The 18,644-nt window shown below is 42.8% G+C and overlaps 1 protein-coding gene across 8 annotated transcripts in view; it reads left to right on the forward strand.

Moving 5' to 3' along the window:
- The window catches only part of ralgapb (Ral GTPase activating protein non-catalytic subunit beta), a 166,714-nt gene that overhangs the window by 108,985 nt on the left and 39,085 nt on the right, over nt 1–18,644 (forward strand). For all 8 annotated transcript variants that reach the window (XM_073062270.1, XM_073062269.1, XM_073062273.1 and 5 more), the window contains 3 exons: nt 3,973–4,125; nt 7,253–7,462; nt 16,908–17,066. In XM_073062270.1, the coding sequence (XP_072918371.1) occupies nt 3,973–4,125; nt 7,253–7,462; nt 16,908–17,066 (522 nt within the window). The remainder of the gene's footprint in view (nt 1–3,972; nt 4,126–7,252; nt 7,463–16,907; nt 17,067–18,644) is intronic.

Genomic DNA, 18,644 nt, shown 5'->3' on the forward strand with positions numbered 1-18,644 from the left:
CTGCTGACCCTCTCCACATTCACCTCAATGCCTTAATCTTCCTCGCCACTTTGAGATGGAGTTGTTCATGACCCCACGGCTCTTCTGGTCTTTTCTGCAAGTCAGCTTTTGTTCTCAGACCTCATCAGCTCCCCACATCTCTGATCTCCACGAGGCATATCACTGGATCATTCTCCGCAGCTCCAACAGTTTCCATAATACAAACAAAACAAAAAGAATAAGTGAAAGGTGTAGAAAACAACAAGCCTTCTTGTTATCCAAACACTGCTCTAAACATTCAATGTGGCAAAAATGTGTGACAACTGTATCACTCACTACAGTTATCTGTCAGGCAGTTCTATCAATGCCTCCGAAACCACCAGCAAGTCCTTTACCATTAACAACCATATGTCAACATGCTTTTCTCCAAGTCACGGAGCAGCCTGACTCAGAAGTCTATCACAGGTCCTTCATTGTCACTGGGTCTAAATGCTGAAGCTTCCTACGCTGTGATGCTGCAGATGACCTTTACTGAGTGTGTGCATGGGTGAGAGGGAGGAGCGGGCTTGTTTTGCTGCTGTTTTGTTGCTTGTTGTGTTCTGTGTTGTTCTGCTGAGCATTGTGGCCATGCTATGTTGGCACTGAATTGTGTGGCTGCACTTGCAGGCTACCCCCAGCACTTCCTTAGGTCATGTTGGTTGTTAATGACGCATTTCACAGTATGTTTCAATGTACTTGTGATAGTTACATCTGAATCTGTGGAACCACAGCCACCTTCTCACGGTCAGTCAGAGATGACAGTAAACACCAAACTTGATGGCAGTGCTTTGCCTCCCAAAAAAAAGAAGAAATCTAAAATAACCCCTAAAGGAATTTAAGATTCATAGAATCATACAACAGGAAAGAGGCCCTATTGAATAAATAGATACTAACCAAGATGCCCATCTAGCCTAGTCCCAATTGCCTGCATTTGGCCCATATCTCTCTATCTCAGGTTTTCAACCTTTTTATTCCATGGAACAATACCATTAAGCAAGGGGTCCATGGACCCCAGGTTGGGAACTCCTGCTCTATTACTCTTTCCTGTCCACTTACCTGTCAAAATGTCCCTCCTAGCACTTCATAAACCCATGATTCTGCGCCGTCCCAGAAGCCTGGAAGATTGCAAATGTCACTCCAATCTTTAAGGAGGGAGGATGGCAAAAGAAAGGAAATTATAGGCCAGTTAACATAATCTCAGTGGTTGGGAAAGTGTTGGAGTCTATTCTTAAGGATGAGGTTTTGAGGAAATTGGAGACTAATGATAAAATAAGTCAAAGTCATCATGGTTTCTGAAAGGAAGATCTTGCCTGACAAATCTGTTAAGAGTTCTTTGAGGAAGTAACAGGCAGGGTGGACAAAACAGAAGCAGTGAATATCAGTTACTTGGATTTTCAGAAGGCGTTTGATAAGGCGCCACATATGAGGCTGCTTAACAAGATAAAATCCTATGGAGTTACACGAAATAAAAAGGGCCTTTTCTGGTTGATTGCCAGTAACTAGTAGTGTTCCTCAGGGGTCAGTATTGGGACCGCTATCTTTCACGTTGTTTGTCAGTGATTTAGATAATGGAATTGTTGCTTTGTGGCTAAGTTTGCAGATGATGCCAAGATAGGTGGAGGGGTATAGAGTGCTGAGGAGGCAATGCAATTGCAGCAGGACTTAGACAGATAGGAATGTAGCCCCCTGGCTAGCCTCAGGCTCGCTCAGTTCGCTTCCGTCTAGGAGGAGCAGCCTTCGGCCCCACCAAACTGGATCATCAGCTTGTGTGGATGCTGTGTGATGTCTCCACCCCGCCAAATAACAGACAGTACACCATATGCAATTAAATGATTACACTTTAAAGATCTTACTAGAACTAAGTGACTAATAAAGATACAGTATATATGAAGGAAAAGAAAATAAAGAAACGGCATCAAAACTTATCAAAGTCCAAACCAGTTCGTGCACAACCGTTGGAGCTCGATTAACAAAGTCTTCTGGCCACCATTCGATCCCCTCAGACCTCCTCGTCTCGTAGCTCAGGACCACCCGAAGTGATCAACCAAGCACCCCCGGCACGTCTGTCTTTGTCTCCTCTCCTCGCCGAACCTCCTGGCCTCGGGCCCCTGCTCGAGGTCCGTTCCGTCGCCCAGCTTACAGCATCGCGTCCTCCCGCTCTCACCCCCTCGTGCCGACTCCCCAAAAGCCCGCCAACACTAGCTTACAGACCCAGAAGAGAGAATAACATTAATCCCAATTGGTTAACAAATGAATATAATTTTAAATTTTTAAATTTTAACCCAAACAAACTGCGAGAGAAAGCACTTATCATAACAAAGAAGTATTCCTACTTTTAACAAAACAAAGAGGCCATTTTGATTAACATACGCAGTAACAAAGAAAAAGAAAAAAACGACCCTTACAGGAAAAATGGGCAAAAAAGTGGCAGATGGAATGCAGTGTTGGGAAATGTATGTTAATGCATTTTGGTAAAAGAAACAATAGTGCGGAGAAGGTTCAAACATCAGAGGTGCAGAGGGACTTGGGAGTCCTCGTGCAAGACTCCCAGAAGGTTTATTTATAGATTGAGTCTGTGGTAAAGGAGGCAAATGTAAATTTGTCATTTATTTCAAGGGGAATAGAATATAAAAGCAAAAAGATAATTGTGAGCCTTTATAAGACACTAGTAAGGCCGCGTTTGGAATATTGTCAACAGTTTTGGGCCCCATGTCTCAGAAGGGGTATGTTGTCATTGGAGAGAATCCGGAGGAGGTTCACAAGGATGATTCCGGGAATGAATGAGTTAACATATGAGGAGTGTTTGGCAGCTTTGGGCCTGTACTCTCTGGAATTTTGAAGAATTTGGTGTGGGGGGGGGGGTCCTCATTGAAATCCACTGAACGTTGAAAGGACTAGATGGGGTGGATGTGGAGAGGATGTTCCCTATGGTAGAGGTATCCAGAACTAGAGGACACGGCCTCAAAATCGAGGAGCGACCATTTAGAACAGGTAAAGGTAAATTGTTTTAGCTAGAGTAATAAATCTGTGGAGTGTCCTGTCACAGACTGCGGTGGAGGCCAAGTCTGTGGGTGTATTTAAGGCAGAAGTTGATCGTTCCCTGATCAGTCGGGTTATCAAAGGATGTTGCGAGGAAGCAGGTGTATGGGGTTGAGTGGGATCTGGGATTAGCAATGATGGAATAGCAGAGCAGACTCAATGGGAAGAATGGCCTTATTCTGCTTCTGTGTCTTATGGACGAGGACAAGGATGGATGGTGTATAAGAATGCCACTGCCTGCAGATTCCCCTCTGGGCAATGCACCATCCTAACCTCAATATATATCACCATTCCTTCATCACTAGTTAGAATCACAGAAATACTCACCAAAAGCACTCTGCAAGGACTGCTGTACAAAGGCACCTCAAGATCGGTGTTAGCTCCTGATCTTTGCAGAGCACTCACTTAACAAAGGAAGAAGATTCAAACCCAGTCACCCTTGATCTTCATTGCTGTCTTTTCTTCCGTTTCCTCCTGGAAAATTGCCTCCCTGTGGCATAGCATGGCATGCTACAGTAACCCCTTGTGCAAAGAATATCTTTAATTATTCCCAAAGCAGTTAGAATATACTTAAATTTTAGTTTCTAGTATTGTAGACAAGGTGGAACTCAGCCAATTGGTCTAGGTTTAATTTGAGTCTTTGCTGAGTTAGCAGTTCTCATTTATAATTGACCACATCCTTCCTTGCAGAGAGGGCTAATCACATTGGTGTGCTTTTCCTGGTAATTAGCTAGTATTCACTGCTGGAAATGGTGGAAATTGAAAACCACACATCCTAATAGCATTCCGACATTTTTTAATGGAGGTACATCCCAGCAGGATTCAGGAGCGACCATGTGGAAGAATGGTTTGATATGTGGAGGGAAATGTGGATGAAAAAGGTGATTGTAATATAATATCTAATATTATCTACAGGCATTTGTTCCAGAACCTCATCCCACTCCAAAAGATAACGTAGGGATCAAGTACAATGTCAAACATCGACCTTTCCCTGAGGAAGTAGACAAAATTCCATTTGTCAAAGCTGATCTTAGCATTCCAGATCTCCATGAGATTGTTACTGATCAGGTAAGTGTGTGAACTGATGCAGCAAATATGTGCAGGGCATGGCTGTTAAACAACTCCTAAACAGGGTCACACAACAGGTGAATAACAATTGATTACAACTGCAGATTGTGGAAATATTCAGGTCGTGAGGAACTGTCAGTGGGGAATGAAACAGAATTAATGTTTCAAACTTTGAGCATTTTGTTCTGATTTCAAATGAATGTTGGATCATTGCATTAGCATTCTGATAAGTTCATCCCTCAAGACTGACTATTGTCAAAGAGAGACAGGTATCTTCAGAATCAGGTTTATTGTCTCTAACTTGTGTGTTGTGAAACTTGCTGTTTGGTGGCAGCAGTACAGTGCAAAGAAATAAAATTATTTTAGATTACAAAAATAAATAATGCAAAGAAAAGGAATCATGATGTAGTGGTTATGGGTTTCATAGATTTCACAAATTTAATGGTAGAGAGGAAGAAGCTGTTCCTGAATCATTGAGTGTGTGTCTCAGGCTTTTGTACCTCCTCCCTGATGGTAATAATAAGAAGGAAGAGGACACATTCCAGATGTTAAGGCTCCTTTAGTGATGAACGCTACCTTCTTGAGGCTCATGAAAATGTCCTCGATGGTGGGAAGAGTTGTGCTTGTGATGGAACTGTCTGAACAGCCTCTTGTTATCCTCCACATATAGTCTACACACAAAATGTTGACCTGAATTCCAGAGGCAGTCATGTTGCTTTGTTTAAAATCTTAAAAGTACTTTCAAGTTTAAAAGGAATGGCTGCAAAAAGTTCTTCCTTGTTTTGCCCCTGGACAGTTTGTACTTGCATCATAGCACCTCTGTTGTTAGGCAAACTGTTCTCTTTTTGTTAAATCATGCTGTTACATAAAAATTTACCTTTCTCCAAAAAAACGAAGAGGATTTCTTATTGTTTTGAAGAGTTTAAAACAAAAAAAGGAAATGTGTATTTTTGTCACTTCATGAGCAGATCCCACTACCTCAGCGAATACTGTACTCACCCCAGTGGTACAGTGCTGCCACCGTTTGTCAACAACTAGTACTACATTGCAGAATGCTTGCCGTTTGGCTGCCCCTAGTTAAAATTCAAGTTTCATTGCTATTCAACCATACATGAATCCCCATGAATATACCAAACAAAACAGTGTTACTCTGGGGGAAAAGGCTCAAAGCACAGTACCAACAGTCACACACAGTACAAGCCACATACAACATATCAGTAAAATACACAAAAAAAATATCATCTCAGACTTTGACTCCCAGTCTGTAGTTGAACACGATACAGCTTGTCTTCTGCTGAGCAAGCACTGTGGGGCGGGGGTAGGGGGGTGAAACAACACCTGCTCCAGCTTGGATATCACACCACACTGCCTCCACTGGAGCACATTGACGCCAACTCCTCTCTACTGGGCAGCTGTAGACAACCGACACCTCATCCTCGCTACGACCAAGGCCACACAGCTCCCATGTCATCTGCCCCTGCCATCCATCAATAGATCAGTGAATCAGACTTACAGAATTTCTCATTAACTATGTCCAAGGGTCTTGCTGTCACAAGAAAAGCGACCACAATGATCACTTGCTGTTGGACTGCACCCCGACTGCTCAGACGTAGGCAGCAGCATGATCTGCACTAAGTCCAGCTCCCTCAGTTTCTTCACCAACAAGCAATTCACAAGTGGGGTGGAACTGCAGTGCTTTTAAGTTCTTAATGTCCCGTAGGGTCTTGTGATTGTTTTAAAAAAAAGTATCTTTAAAAAAAGACAATAACACCTTTGGTTGACCTGTAAAAGCCACTGCAATGGTGGTACGTGCTCTCGAACTTTTGTATTCTCTGCCCAACTGAAAGGGTGAGAAAAGAGAGTAACTGAAGTGGGAAGGGACTGGGCTGCGTTCACAATTGAATGCAATTTCTTGAAGTCTTGGGCAGAGCAGTTGCCATAGCAAGCTGTAATGCACCCAGATAGGATGCTTTTATGGTGCATCTATTAACGTTGGCAAGAGACATCTTGAATTTCCTTGGCATCTTGTGAACTACGGACATTGGTTTGCTTTCTTGGCCATAGTGTCTACATGGCTGGACGAGGACAAATTTTTATATCTAGGAGCTAGAAGCTCTCAACCATCCCCCATGTGATCATACTTCCAGAACAGTTTGTCATTCAAGGCCTTGCTATAGTCCATGTGCAACATCAGTCCTCTTGGTCACCTCTGTCAAATAAACACAATTAAATTCATGAGACATGATTTCCTACACCCAAAGAATTATTGAGTATCCTTAACATTGTCAGTGCCAACCGCCCTCATGGAGTTGCCCTAACAAGGGTTCCCAGCCTTTTTTATGAATGGACCAATAATATTAAGCAGGGAGTTGATGGGCCCAGGTTGGGAGCCCCTGATCCCCAACTTAGTCAGCGCTGACCATCCCCAGCCGAGTCAGTGCTGACCATCCCCAACCAAGTCAGGGAACAAGTTCTTCCTACCTGCCATCACATTTCTGAATGGACCATGAATTTATTAACTCTACCTCGCTATTTTGTTCTTTTTGCACTATTTATCTTTCTATATTTCTTATTATTACTCATAGTAATTTTTATGTATTTCACTCTACTGCTGCCACAAAACAAGCTTCATAATATCTGTCAGTAATAATAACAGGATTCTGATTCTAATCAAAAGAGAAGTCCTTGTAATCAGCAGAAAGAATATCATTGAATTTCAGTGAAACATATTTAGCAAAAGTTAGTGAAAGTACAATTAAATATTTTAATGTTTTGTTTAAGCTTTGGGTTTTTGATGCAGTTGGTTAATGACTAACAAATTCAAGGTGAAGGTACTATGTATACAGCTTTCATACTTGGAGCTCTGATCCTGTGTTTTGATTTCTGAAGTTTCTTAAATGATGAAATGTGAAAATTACTCCCAGTATTGCTTATTAGGAACCAATCATTTGTTTGGAAACTGACATTCATAGAACTCAGTGACGTTCTGTAGTAATGTCAGAGATCCTCGTGTGTCTTTCAGGACCTTGTACATTGTGCACCGGTTAAATACTTATGTAGGTACTGATGTAAAGTGGGAATATCTTTTGACTCTGTACAATACTGAATTCTATTTAACATTTTCCAGATGGAAGTTCAACATGAGAAACTGAAGAAGTTGATGGAAAATCAAATTATTTATGAAAATGCATTGGAAAAAGTCAGTGAGGAGAAACTGTCCAAAACTACGTTCCCTGATCCAGACACTGAATGCACCCCCCCTCCACCAGCCCAGGAGTTCCAGACTGCTCGCCTTCTGCTCTCCCACTTTGGGTTCCTTTCTCTGGAAGCACTGAAGGTATGATGGATTATCCCTGAGATCACTCGGGCTTTTTCCGTAAATGATTGCTTCATACTTGCAATTTCTTTGTCTGACTGCACATTGGATGGCTTCCTGTGCTGGAGTGAGTGGCAAAATCTGATTCCATTTCTCGCAATTATGCTTTAGCTATGGATCATTGTTCCTCAGATTGTGTCAAGCCAAAATCATGTTCTTGAGAAAATTAGGTTGCCACTACAGATTTTTATGCAGAGATAATCTTTTTGTTCAATAACTTGAAGAAATAAAAACAAGTGCAGATCATTTAGCCCTTTGAATTGGGTCTGTCATTAATGGGTTTCAAAAGGTACAATTAATGTCAGAGAAATGTATACAATATACATCCTGAAATTCTTTTTCTTTGCAAGCATCCACAAAAACAGGGAGTGCCTCAAAGAATGAATGACAGTTAAACGTTAGAACCCCAAAGCTCCTCCCAGCTCCCCCCCACACACAAGCAGCAGCAAGGCAACGACCCACCCCCACCAACAAAAATAGTATCAATGCCCCCCACCGACCACTCAAGTGTGCAGCACAGCGTCAATAAAGACACAAACTTGAAGTACCCCAAAGACTACTCGTTCACTCAGTAATTTGACATACCACAGGCTCGCTCTCTCTCCCTAACAAGGGAAAAAGTGGTGTCCCCATTTCACAGCGAGAGGGGAGACATCACAAGCAACTTGCTGATTTATGGTGTTAAAAGTCTGTTGCGTTGCTTTTACGGAGCTCTTTGCCCAAAGAACTCGGATCTCTGGGCACACAGCCTGCAGCCAGCTTGCTGCTTACAATCTTCCATCTCCCACAACTTATCAGGCGATGGCACCAGCCCTGAATTCACCCGTCTCCAGAGCCACGAAAATCTGGCACCCTGAAAGCGCACTAGTCTTCCAAGCCGCGTCCTTGGCATATCGAAAAGCAGCCAATCGTGAGGCTCTGAGAGCGGGTCCCATTTCCACAAAGAACCGAAGTCAGCGTGTAACTCCAGGTCAGGGTCTTCAAGAGAACCTGAAAAGGAAAAAAAAGATATCAAAGATAGAAATAGAGCTGGTTCCATAGATGCAAGCAAAGGATTCGCTGTTTAGCACCATCATCACATCACGTAAACTAACTTTCCTCAATTTCAACTTCCTGTTCTTTCCCAATAATCTTTAATTCCCCTATTGATTAAAAGATCGGAATATTTTCACAGACTTGGCCTCAGCAGCATTCTGGAAGAAAGAATTTCCAAGATGCATATTCGTACCTTCTTAAATAATTATCCCCATTTTCTGAAACCCTAACCCGCAATCTTGAATTTACCCTAGAGGAGAATTATTCTCCCACCATTTACCCTATCAAGCCCCCAAAGAATTTTTAGTTTCATTCCCCTGAATGGCAGTGTTGTAGCTGGTAGAGCTACAGTCCCACAGCATCAGTGACCTGGTTCGTCCCCTGCCTCAGGTTCTGTCTGTGTGAATTGGGTACCAATTGCATAAGTTTCCTCCTCCATTCCAAAAAACATTCCCTTTTATTCAAGAATGTAACCAGCAATAATCCTGGAAACTATAACCCAGTGAGTTTTACATCAGTGGTAAGGAAGTTACTGGACAGAGTTCTTAGGGCTCGGATTTCTGAGCATTTGGAAACCATGGCCTCTTTAGGGAGAGCCAACGTGGCTTTGTGTGGGGCAAGTAGAATTTTACTAATCTGAGTTTTTTGGTGAGGTGACAAGGGTGATGAGAACATAGAAAACCTACAGCACAATACAGGCCCTTTGGCCCACAGAGTTGTGCCGAACATGTCCCTCCCTATCTTAGAAATTACTCTTACTCATAGCCCTCTATTTTTCTAAGCTCCGTGTACCTATCCAAAAGTCTCTTAAAAGACCCTATCATATCCGCCTCCACCACCTTTGCCGGCAGCTCATTCCATGCACTCACCACTCTCTGCGTTAAAAAAAAACAAAAAACAAAAAAAAAAAAAACAACTTAACCCTGACATCTCCTCTGTACCGACTCCCCAGCACCTTAAACCTGTGTCCTCTTGTGCCAACCATTTCAGCCCTGGAGAAAAGTCTCTGACTATCCACACGATCAATGCCTCTCATCATCTTTATACGTCTGTCAGGTCACCTCTCATCCTCCGTCACTCCAAGGAGAAAAGGCCGAGTTCACTCAACCTACTCTCATGAGGCATGCTCCCCAATCCAGGCAACATCCTTGTAAATCTCCTCTGCATCCTTTCTATGGCTTCCACATTCTTCCTGCAGTGAGGCGACCAGAACTGAACACAGTACTCCAAGTGGGGTCTGACCACGGTCTGATACAGCTGCAACATTACCTCTTGGCTCTTAAACACAATCCCACGATTGATGAAGGCCAATGCACCGTATGCCTTCTTAACCTTAGAGTCAACCTGTGCAGTAGCTTTGAGTGTCCTTTGGACACGGTAGAGCTGTGGATTTAGTCTACATGGATTTTTCCTAAGGCTTTTGGGAAGCTCATCCATAAGATTAATGAATTGGCCATTTGTGTTCAGAACTTACTTGTCCATAGATGTCAGAGGGTAGTGATTGAAGGGACGTTATTCTAGCTGGAGTGACTGTAATTAGTGATCCGTCAGGTTCTGTACTGGGACCTCTGCTGTCTGTGATGCATATAATGACTTCAATGAAAATGTACAACACTGTGCAAAAGTCTTAAAGAATGGGAGGGGGGGCAGGGAGAAGGAAATCATGGTTGGGGAAGAGAGAGGAATGAGCAGGAAGCACCTGGCAAACATTCTGTAATGATCACCCATTCCACACCCTGCCCCTGGCACTCCTCCTCTGTCCCTGTGCCACACATCTCTCACAGCGCTCCACCCTCACCATTCCCTATATCCTTTGCTCCCACCACATTTACAGACTCACTCTCAGTTCCACTTTGACAAATACAGTACTGTGCAGAAGTGTGCCCTAGCTATATATATATATATATATATATATATATATATGTGTGTGTTTAATACTTGGTTAGTAAGTTTGCAGATAATACAAAGATTGGCAGTGTTATGGATAGTGTAGAAGGCTGGCAAAGAGTACAACAGGATGTAAATCAGTTGTAGATATGGGCCGAGAAATGGCAGAGGGAGTTTAACCAGGCCAGATGTGAAGTACGGTGCAGTTTGAAAGGTAATGTAAAGAGACAGCACACTGTTGATGAGCAGGGAGATGTTGGGGTCCAAGTTCATAGCTCCCCAAAAGTGGCTACACAGATTGATAGGGTGGTTAAGAAGGCATATGGCTTGGAAAGTTATGTTTATAAAACTCCATATAGACCACATCTAGTCGTCCCATTACAGGAAGGATGTCAAGGCTTTGGAGATGGTACAGAAGAGGTTTACCAGGATGCTGCCTGGATTAGAGGGCATGTGCTGGCAAAAGGTTGGACAAACTTAGATTGTTTTCTCTGGAGTGGTGGAGGCTGAGGGGAGATCTGATAGAGGTTTATAAAATTATGGGATGCACAGATAGAATGGGCAGACAGTAATTTTTGCCCAGAGTTGAAATAGAACAGGTATTTAAGCTGAGAGGGGATAATTTCAAATGTAATGTGTAAATAAAAAACTTGCCCCTCACAGAGAGTGGTAGCACCAGAAACACACTGCCTGGGGTGGTAGTAGAGCCAGAATCATTGGGGACACTTAAGAGATGTTTAGATAGGCACATGGATATGAAGAAAATAGAAGGATATAGACATTGTGTGGGCAGAAGCGATTAGCTTAGTTAGCCATTTAAATACTAATTTAATTGGTTCAGCACAACATTGAGAGCTGAAGGGCCTGTTCTGTGTTCTATGTTCTGGTCAGTAGGTTGATCTTCGTGTGTAGATAATCAATGCAATTTGGTGCTAGGTAGAGGAAGTTAGAGGAAGAGATTAGCTTTATTTCTCACACTTAAATCAAAACAGACTGTATGTTCTGCATCAAAACAAATCAGCGAGAATAGCTCGCAGCACCAACATAGCATGCTCACAACTCACTAACCCTAACCTGACTGTGGGAGGAAACCCACTTGGTCACGGAGAGAATGTACAAACTCCTTACAGACAGCAGCAGGTATTGAACCCCAGTCTTAGAGCAATGTTGCTCTAATTGCTATGCTGCTGTTCCACTCTCTGGGAATGGGGATGGGAATATGAAGGGAATAAAATGGGCTAGATTAGAGTTCATATAAAAATAGCCAGGGTGGACTTGGTTGGTTGAAGGGCATGTTTCTGTGTTTATTGTGAACAGCTGCAGTCCCAGCACTGATCCTCACAGCACCCCTGTGCTTACAGGTTGCAAATCTAAAAATAGCCCCCTTGTCTCCAATCTCTGCTTCCTGATATCTACCCAGGTTTCTCCTTGTCATTGAATATCACCTCTTGACTGCCTTCTGAAAATGCAAATATGTTTCAGTGTTAGTATGTCTAGATTACATGTGCTGGTTACTTTCCATCCACTTCTGCAGACTGGTTACTCAGAGAACGAAATTTGTCAGACACGTTTCTTTCAGAAAGCGATTCTGCTCGATCTGATTTTCCAGCGCGAAGGAGGGAAAAACAGAATAAGTAATTCTGATAAACAAGATGAGATTAACTGACATAGCTTACTGGTATTTTGCCCCTAACTATTTTTAAATAAAGGAATCACTTTGGCAGCTTTTCAGTCCTTCACTACCTCTCCAGGTCTAATGATTTTTAGATATATCCATGTCGCAGAGCCTCCTTTTAAACCATCAGGGCCAGAGGACTTATTAACCATAAGCCCCGTAGGTTGCTAGAACATTTATTTTTATTGGCACTTTGAATGTTCCATGTATTTTTCTGTACAAATTTTCATTCTGGAATTAAAAGGGAGGAGGGACTGGTGAGGAAGTCTAAGACCAGAGGACACAGCCTCAGAATAGAGGGTCGTCCTTTAAGAACGGAGATGAGGAGGAATTTCTTTAGCCAGATAGTGTTGAATCTGTGGAATTTTTTGCTGCAGGTAGATGTGTAGGCCAAGACCTTGGGTATATTTAAAGCAAAGGTTGGTAGGTTCTTGATTAGTCAGGGCATGAAGGGATACAGGGAGAAGGCGGGAAATTTGGGTTGAGAGGGAAATGGATCAACCATAGGGAAATGGCAGAGCAGACTCGATGGGCAATATGGCCTAATTCTGCTCCCATATCTAATACTGTTATGATCTTCATCATGGCTGGTCCATTTTCCCTCTCAATCCAAATCTCACAAAATGACACAAAGCTGGGTGGCAGTGTGAAATGTCAGGAGGATGTTATGAGAATGCAGGGTGACTTGGACAGGTTGGGTGAGTGGGCAAATGTATGGCAGATGCAGTTTAATGTGGATAAATGTGAGGTTATCCACTTTGGTGGCAAGAACAGGAGGGCAGATTACTATCTAAATGGAGTCAAGTTAGGAAAAGGGGAAATACAACGACATCTAGGTGTTCTTGTACATCAGTCAATGAAAGCAAGCATGCAGGTACAGCAGGCAGTGAAGAAAGCTAATGGCATGCTGGCCTTTATAACAAGAGGAATTGAGTATAGGAGTAAAGAGGTCCTTCTGCAACTGTACAGGGCCCTGGTGAGACCCCACCTGGAGTATTGTGTGCAGTTTTGGTCTCCAAATTTGAGGAAGGACATTCTTGCTATTGAGGGAGTGCAGCGTAGGTTCACAAGGTTAATTCCCGGAATGGTGGGACTGTCATATGTTGAAAGATTGGAGCGACTGGGCTTGTATACACTGGAATTTAGAAGGATGAGAGGGGATCTGATTGAAACATATAAGATTATTAAGGGATTGGACACACTGGAGGCAGGAAGCATGTTCCCGCTGATGGGTGAGTCCAGAACTAGAGGCCACAGTTTAAGAATAAGAGGTAGGCCATTTAGAACAGAGATGCGGAAAAGCTTTTTCACCCAGAGAGTGGTGGATATGTGGAATGCTCTGCCCCAGAAGGCAGTGGAGGCCAAGTCTCTGGATGCATTCAAGAGAGAGTTAGATAGAGCTGTTATAGATAGCGGGGTCAAGGGATATGGGGAGAGGGCAGGAATGGGGTACTGATGGTGTATGATCAGCCATGATCACAGTGAATGGCGGTGCTGGCTGGAAGGGCGGAATGGCCTACTCCTGCACCTACTGTCTATTGTCTATCTCCTGCCTACTCCCCATAACCTTTCATGCCCTGACTAATTAAGTCTGTCAACCTCTGCCTTAAATACACCTAATGACTTGGCCTCCACAGATGCCTGTGGCAATGAATTCCACAGATTCACCACCTCTGGCTAAAGAAATTACTCCTCATGCCTATTATAAGGGGATGTCTCTCTATTCTGAGGCTGTGCCCTCTAGTTCTAGACTCCCCAACTACAGGAAATATCCTCCCCATATCCACTTTATTGAGGCCTTTCAACATTCGTTAGGTTTCAGTGAGATCCCCCCTCATTCAAGTGAGAGCCATCAAACTCTCCTCATACTGTAAACCTTTCATTCCCAGAATCATTCTCATGAACCTCCTCTGAACCCTCTCCAATCTTAGCACGTCTTTTTTTAGATAAGGGCCCAAACCTGCTCACAATACTTCAAGTGAGGCCTCACCCGTGCTTTACACAGCCTGAACATTACAGCTTTATTGTTATCTTCTTGTCTTTTCAAAATGAATGCTAACATTGCATTTGCCTTCCTTGCCACCAACTCAACCTGCAAGTTAACCTTTCGGAAATCATGTACAAGGAATCCCAAATCCTTTTACACTCGGATTTGTGAATTTTCTCCGTTTAGAAAATAGTCTGTGCTTTTATTCCATCTACCAAAGTGCATGATCATATACTGTCTTCCGAGTCTGTGGGTATATTTAAGGCAGAAGTTGATAGTTTCCTAATCGGTCAGGGCATCGCAGGATATGGTGAGAAGGCAGGTGTTTGAGGTTAAGTGGGATCTAGAATCAGCCATGATGGAATGGCAGAACTGACTCAGTGAACTGAATGGCCTAATTCTGCTCCTATGTCTTTTGGTCTTATGGAGTCTGCAGAGGTTTGGCATGCCTTCAAAAACCTTGGCAAACTTCTATAGATGTGTGGTAAGAAGGGGAGGAGGGGCGTTAACGGAAGTTAACATTGACTTCTCTAACTTCCGTTAATGCCCCTCCTCCCCTTCTTACCCCATCCCTGACATATTTAGTTGTTTGTTTTTTTTTCCTCTCTGCCCATCACTCTGCCTGTTCTCCATCTCCCTCTGGTGCTCCCCTCCCCCTTTCTTTCTCCCTAGGCCTCCCATCCAATGGTCCTTTCCCTTCTCCAGCTCTGTATCACTTTTGCTAATCACCTTTCCAGCTCTTAGCTTCATCCCACCCCCTCTGGTCTTCTCCTATCATTTTGCATTTCCCCCTCCCCCTCCTACTTTCAAATCTCTTAGTATCTTTCCTTTCAGTTAGTCCTGACAAAGGGTCTCGGCCCAAAACGTCGACCGTACTTCTCCCTACAGATGCTGCCTGGCCTGCTGCGTTCCACCAGCATTTTGTGTGTGTTGTTTGAATTTCCAGCATCTGCAGATTTCCTCGTGTTTACCTGATCCAGAATAGCCTTTCCCCTAGTGAGCTCAAATCTCAAGTTGTTCTAAAAGCTATCTCGTAGGTATTCCACAAATCTCCTCTCTTTGTATCTAGTACCACTCTGATTTTCCCAATCTACCTGCATATTGAAATTTCCCATGACTATTGTAACACTGCCCTTTTGAAGTTCCCATTGGAATTTGTACCTCACATCCTGGCTACTGTTAAGAGACCTGTATATAACTCCCATCAAGATTATTTTACCCTTGCATAAATTTAGTTCTACCAACAAGGATTCTACACCTTCTAATACTGTCACCTCTTTCTTAGGATTTATTTTCATTCTCTTACCAACAGAGCCGTGCCACCCCTTCTGCCTACCTGCCAGTTATTTTGATACAATGTGCATCCTTGGATGTTGAGCTTCCAACTATAACTTTTTTCACAATGACTCAATGATGCCCACAAAGTCATAATATGCTAGCCTCTAACTGTGTTACAAGATCATCTACCCTATTCCGTATACTGTCTGCATTCAAATATAACACCTTCAGTCCTGTATTCGTCAGTCTTTTCAATTTTGCCCCCATGTTACACGGGCACATGGGACAGGTAGCATCCAGAAATTACTGCAAATATGTGATGTAGTTTTACTCCTCAGCATATTTTGTTTCCCATAATTTTTCCCAGTGTCATTCTTGAGGGGAATACATTTAGTTTGACCCCTCTCTTACATTTTAATCTACTGAAAGGAAGCTCTTAGAACATAGGACAGTACAGCATAGGAACAGGCCAATTAAATTAGTAATCAAATGACCAACTAAACTAATTCCCTCTATTTACAAAATGTCCATCTCCTTTCATTTCCCTTGCATTCATGTGCCTATCAAAATGTCTCTAAGGTACCTGCCTCCATCAACAGCACAGGTCGTGCATTCCAGGCAGCCACACATTTTAAAATTACTTAAATGCATGCCCTATGGCATTGCACATTTCAACCACTGGAAAAAGATACTGTCTCTCTATCTGTGCCTCTCATAATCTTATCAAATGAGGGTCCTTAATGATGGATGCCTCCTATTTGAGGCATTGCCTTAGCTTTTGCCTCTTGCTTTCATATGCTTAAAAGCAGTTAAGCCTCCTGACCCTGTCATATTTCCCTTCCTGTCTCTGCCTACTCTTCCCACTGCACTTGCCTGTTCTGTTTTCTTCATAGAAGTCATCCCTCCCAGCTGTGCTGTTATTCTGGACCCCACTGCCGTGTGTCACTAGTTTGCATCCTCCCAAGCAGCATTAACACATCTCCCTCCAGTTCAGGTGCAGCCTTCCTTTTAGAGGTCACTCCTGCTCCAGGATGGATTCCAGTGATCCAGTCACCTGAAGCCTCCTTCCTGCACCAGGTCTTCTGCTACTTCCTTAAGAATAATTTTTGAAAACGCTGAAGATTAAATTTGTAAAGATTAGCTTTGTTTGTTATGTGTGCATGAAAACATTGAAACATGCAATGAAATGTGTTAGTTTGTGTTAAATCAATTCAGCGAGGATGTGCTGGGGACAGTCCGCAAGGGTCACCATGCTTCCGGCGTCTACGTAGCATGCCCACAACTCACTAACCCTGACTCGTAAGCCTTGGAATATGTGAGGAAGCTGGAGGAAACCCAAACTCCTTGTAGACAGCAACAGGAATTGAATCTGTGCCACCCAATAATCAACCGAATCAGAGAGTTACTAATTGCTGCTCCATAGCACTTATTCTTTGCCCTAAAGATTGTTGCATATCTTTTTGTTCTACCTCAGTAACTATCTCACTATGTTATCCCTTATTTAACAGTTACTGATTTACTGCGGTGTTTGTACTTTTCCCCAGGAGCCAGGTAATAGTCGTCTTCCTCCTCACCTTATTGCACTAGACTCCACTCTGGCTGGGTTTTTTGATGATATCAGCTACTTGGACTTGCTGCCATGCAGACCATTCGAAACTGTCTTTGTATTTTATATGAAACCAGGGCAGAAAACCAGTCAAGAGGTAAGGACTTCATTTGTTTGTCCGTGAAGCGTCAATGAAGTCATTTTATTCTAATGATACTTAATTATCATAAGGCACTGAGGAAACGTAATTATCTGGAATACAGTGAATCATGTACCACTCCATTGGATGTGCAGTATTCAATGTCATTGCCAAGAATCTGATTAGATCTCCTAGTTTCAGAGTTAGCTGAGAACCAGTTTTGTTCTACACTCATTCAGTCTAACGCTTCTATTTCTAATAGGCATGTGTGGTGTCTCATTAAAGGTTAAGGAGAGAAGGCAGGCAAATGGAGTTGAGAGGGAGAATAAATCAACCATGTTGAAATGATGAGCAGGCTCAGTGGGCCAAATAGGCTAATTTTGGTCCTGTATCTAATGGTCTTTGTCACACCTTGCTATCAGGTGTGAGTATGTGTGCACAACGAGGGCCACCATTTGAAAAAACGCAGATGGTAAGCTGCAACAGCACACTAGTGCAAGGGGTTTTATTTAGTACCAGTATAAAAAAAATGCAAAAGTTGCCCAAAACGGTGTGAAGAAATCATGTGACCAGACCACAATAATTATTTCAGATGCAGAATTGGAATATTTTAAACAGGGATTCTAACATCCTACAGTCTTATTCCATAACAAATGCCTTAGTTAATCCCATTGATCAGTGTCCACATGCTCAGATAAATATAAAAGAATAATACCAGTGGTGTTGCCTGCATTGGGTGTATTGCGTCTGCACCCAGTAGCCCAGGCATTATTTTAGGACACCCCAAACTGTCCCACGGGATTTTTGGGGCTTTTCTGCTCTCTACAAACCTATGTAACAGTGTGAGTGAAAATAAATGAAACTGTTTGGAATGCCTGTGTCTATAATCCGTATTTGTGAGTTATAAACCAGTAGAGCATGTTACCTGAAGGGACTTTTGATTAGCTATGCTAACAATTGGTTTACTGTTGGGGTGTGTAAATGGTGAACTCCCAAGATCTGCAGAACAGGAGGGCAAAGTATGTGAACAACTGGGGAGGCTAGACCAGGGACAGAACAAGGAGACATGACTAACTGAGCAAAGGAGCAAGGTTAGTAAGAGAATTTGCAAGCCCACCTATTCTGTCATATATTTACTGGCCTCTCTATTAGATACTTTTATCTAATAAAGTGGCTACTGAGTGTATGTTCATGGTCTTCTGTTCCTGTAGCCCATCCGCTTCAAAATTCTACATGGTGTGTGTTCAGAGATGCTCTTCTGCACACCACTGTTGTAACACGTGGTTATTTGAATTGCTGTCAGCTTTAACCAGACTGGCAATTCTCCTCTGACCTTCCTCATTAACATTTTTGCCCACAGAACTGCCACGCACTGGGTATTTTCTGTTTTTCACACCATTCTCTGTAAACTCTAGAGACTACTATGCATGAAAATCCCAAGAGATACATTTAACTTGTGACTGAGGCTCGTAACTCTTTGAAACCCCCTTCCACAGAAAGCCGTACAAGTATCTTGAGTATATTCGAGCTGGGATTAGTAAAATTCTGAACATAAAAGAAGCAAAGGTATAGGATTTAGGTCAGTGTGGACTTGAA

The sequence above is a fragment of the Hemitrygon akajei genome, chromosome 11 (genome assembly GCF_048418815.1).
Source record: "Hemitrygon akajei chromosome 11, sHemAka1.3, whole genome shotgun sequence".
NCBI classification, from domain to species: domain Eukaryota; kingdom Metazoa; phylum Chordata; class Chondrichthyes; order Myliobatiformes; family Dasyatidae; genus Hemitrygon; species Hemitrygon akajei.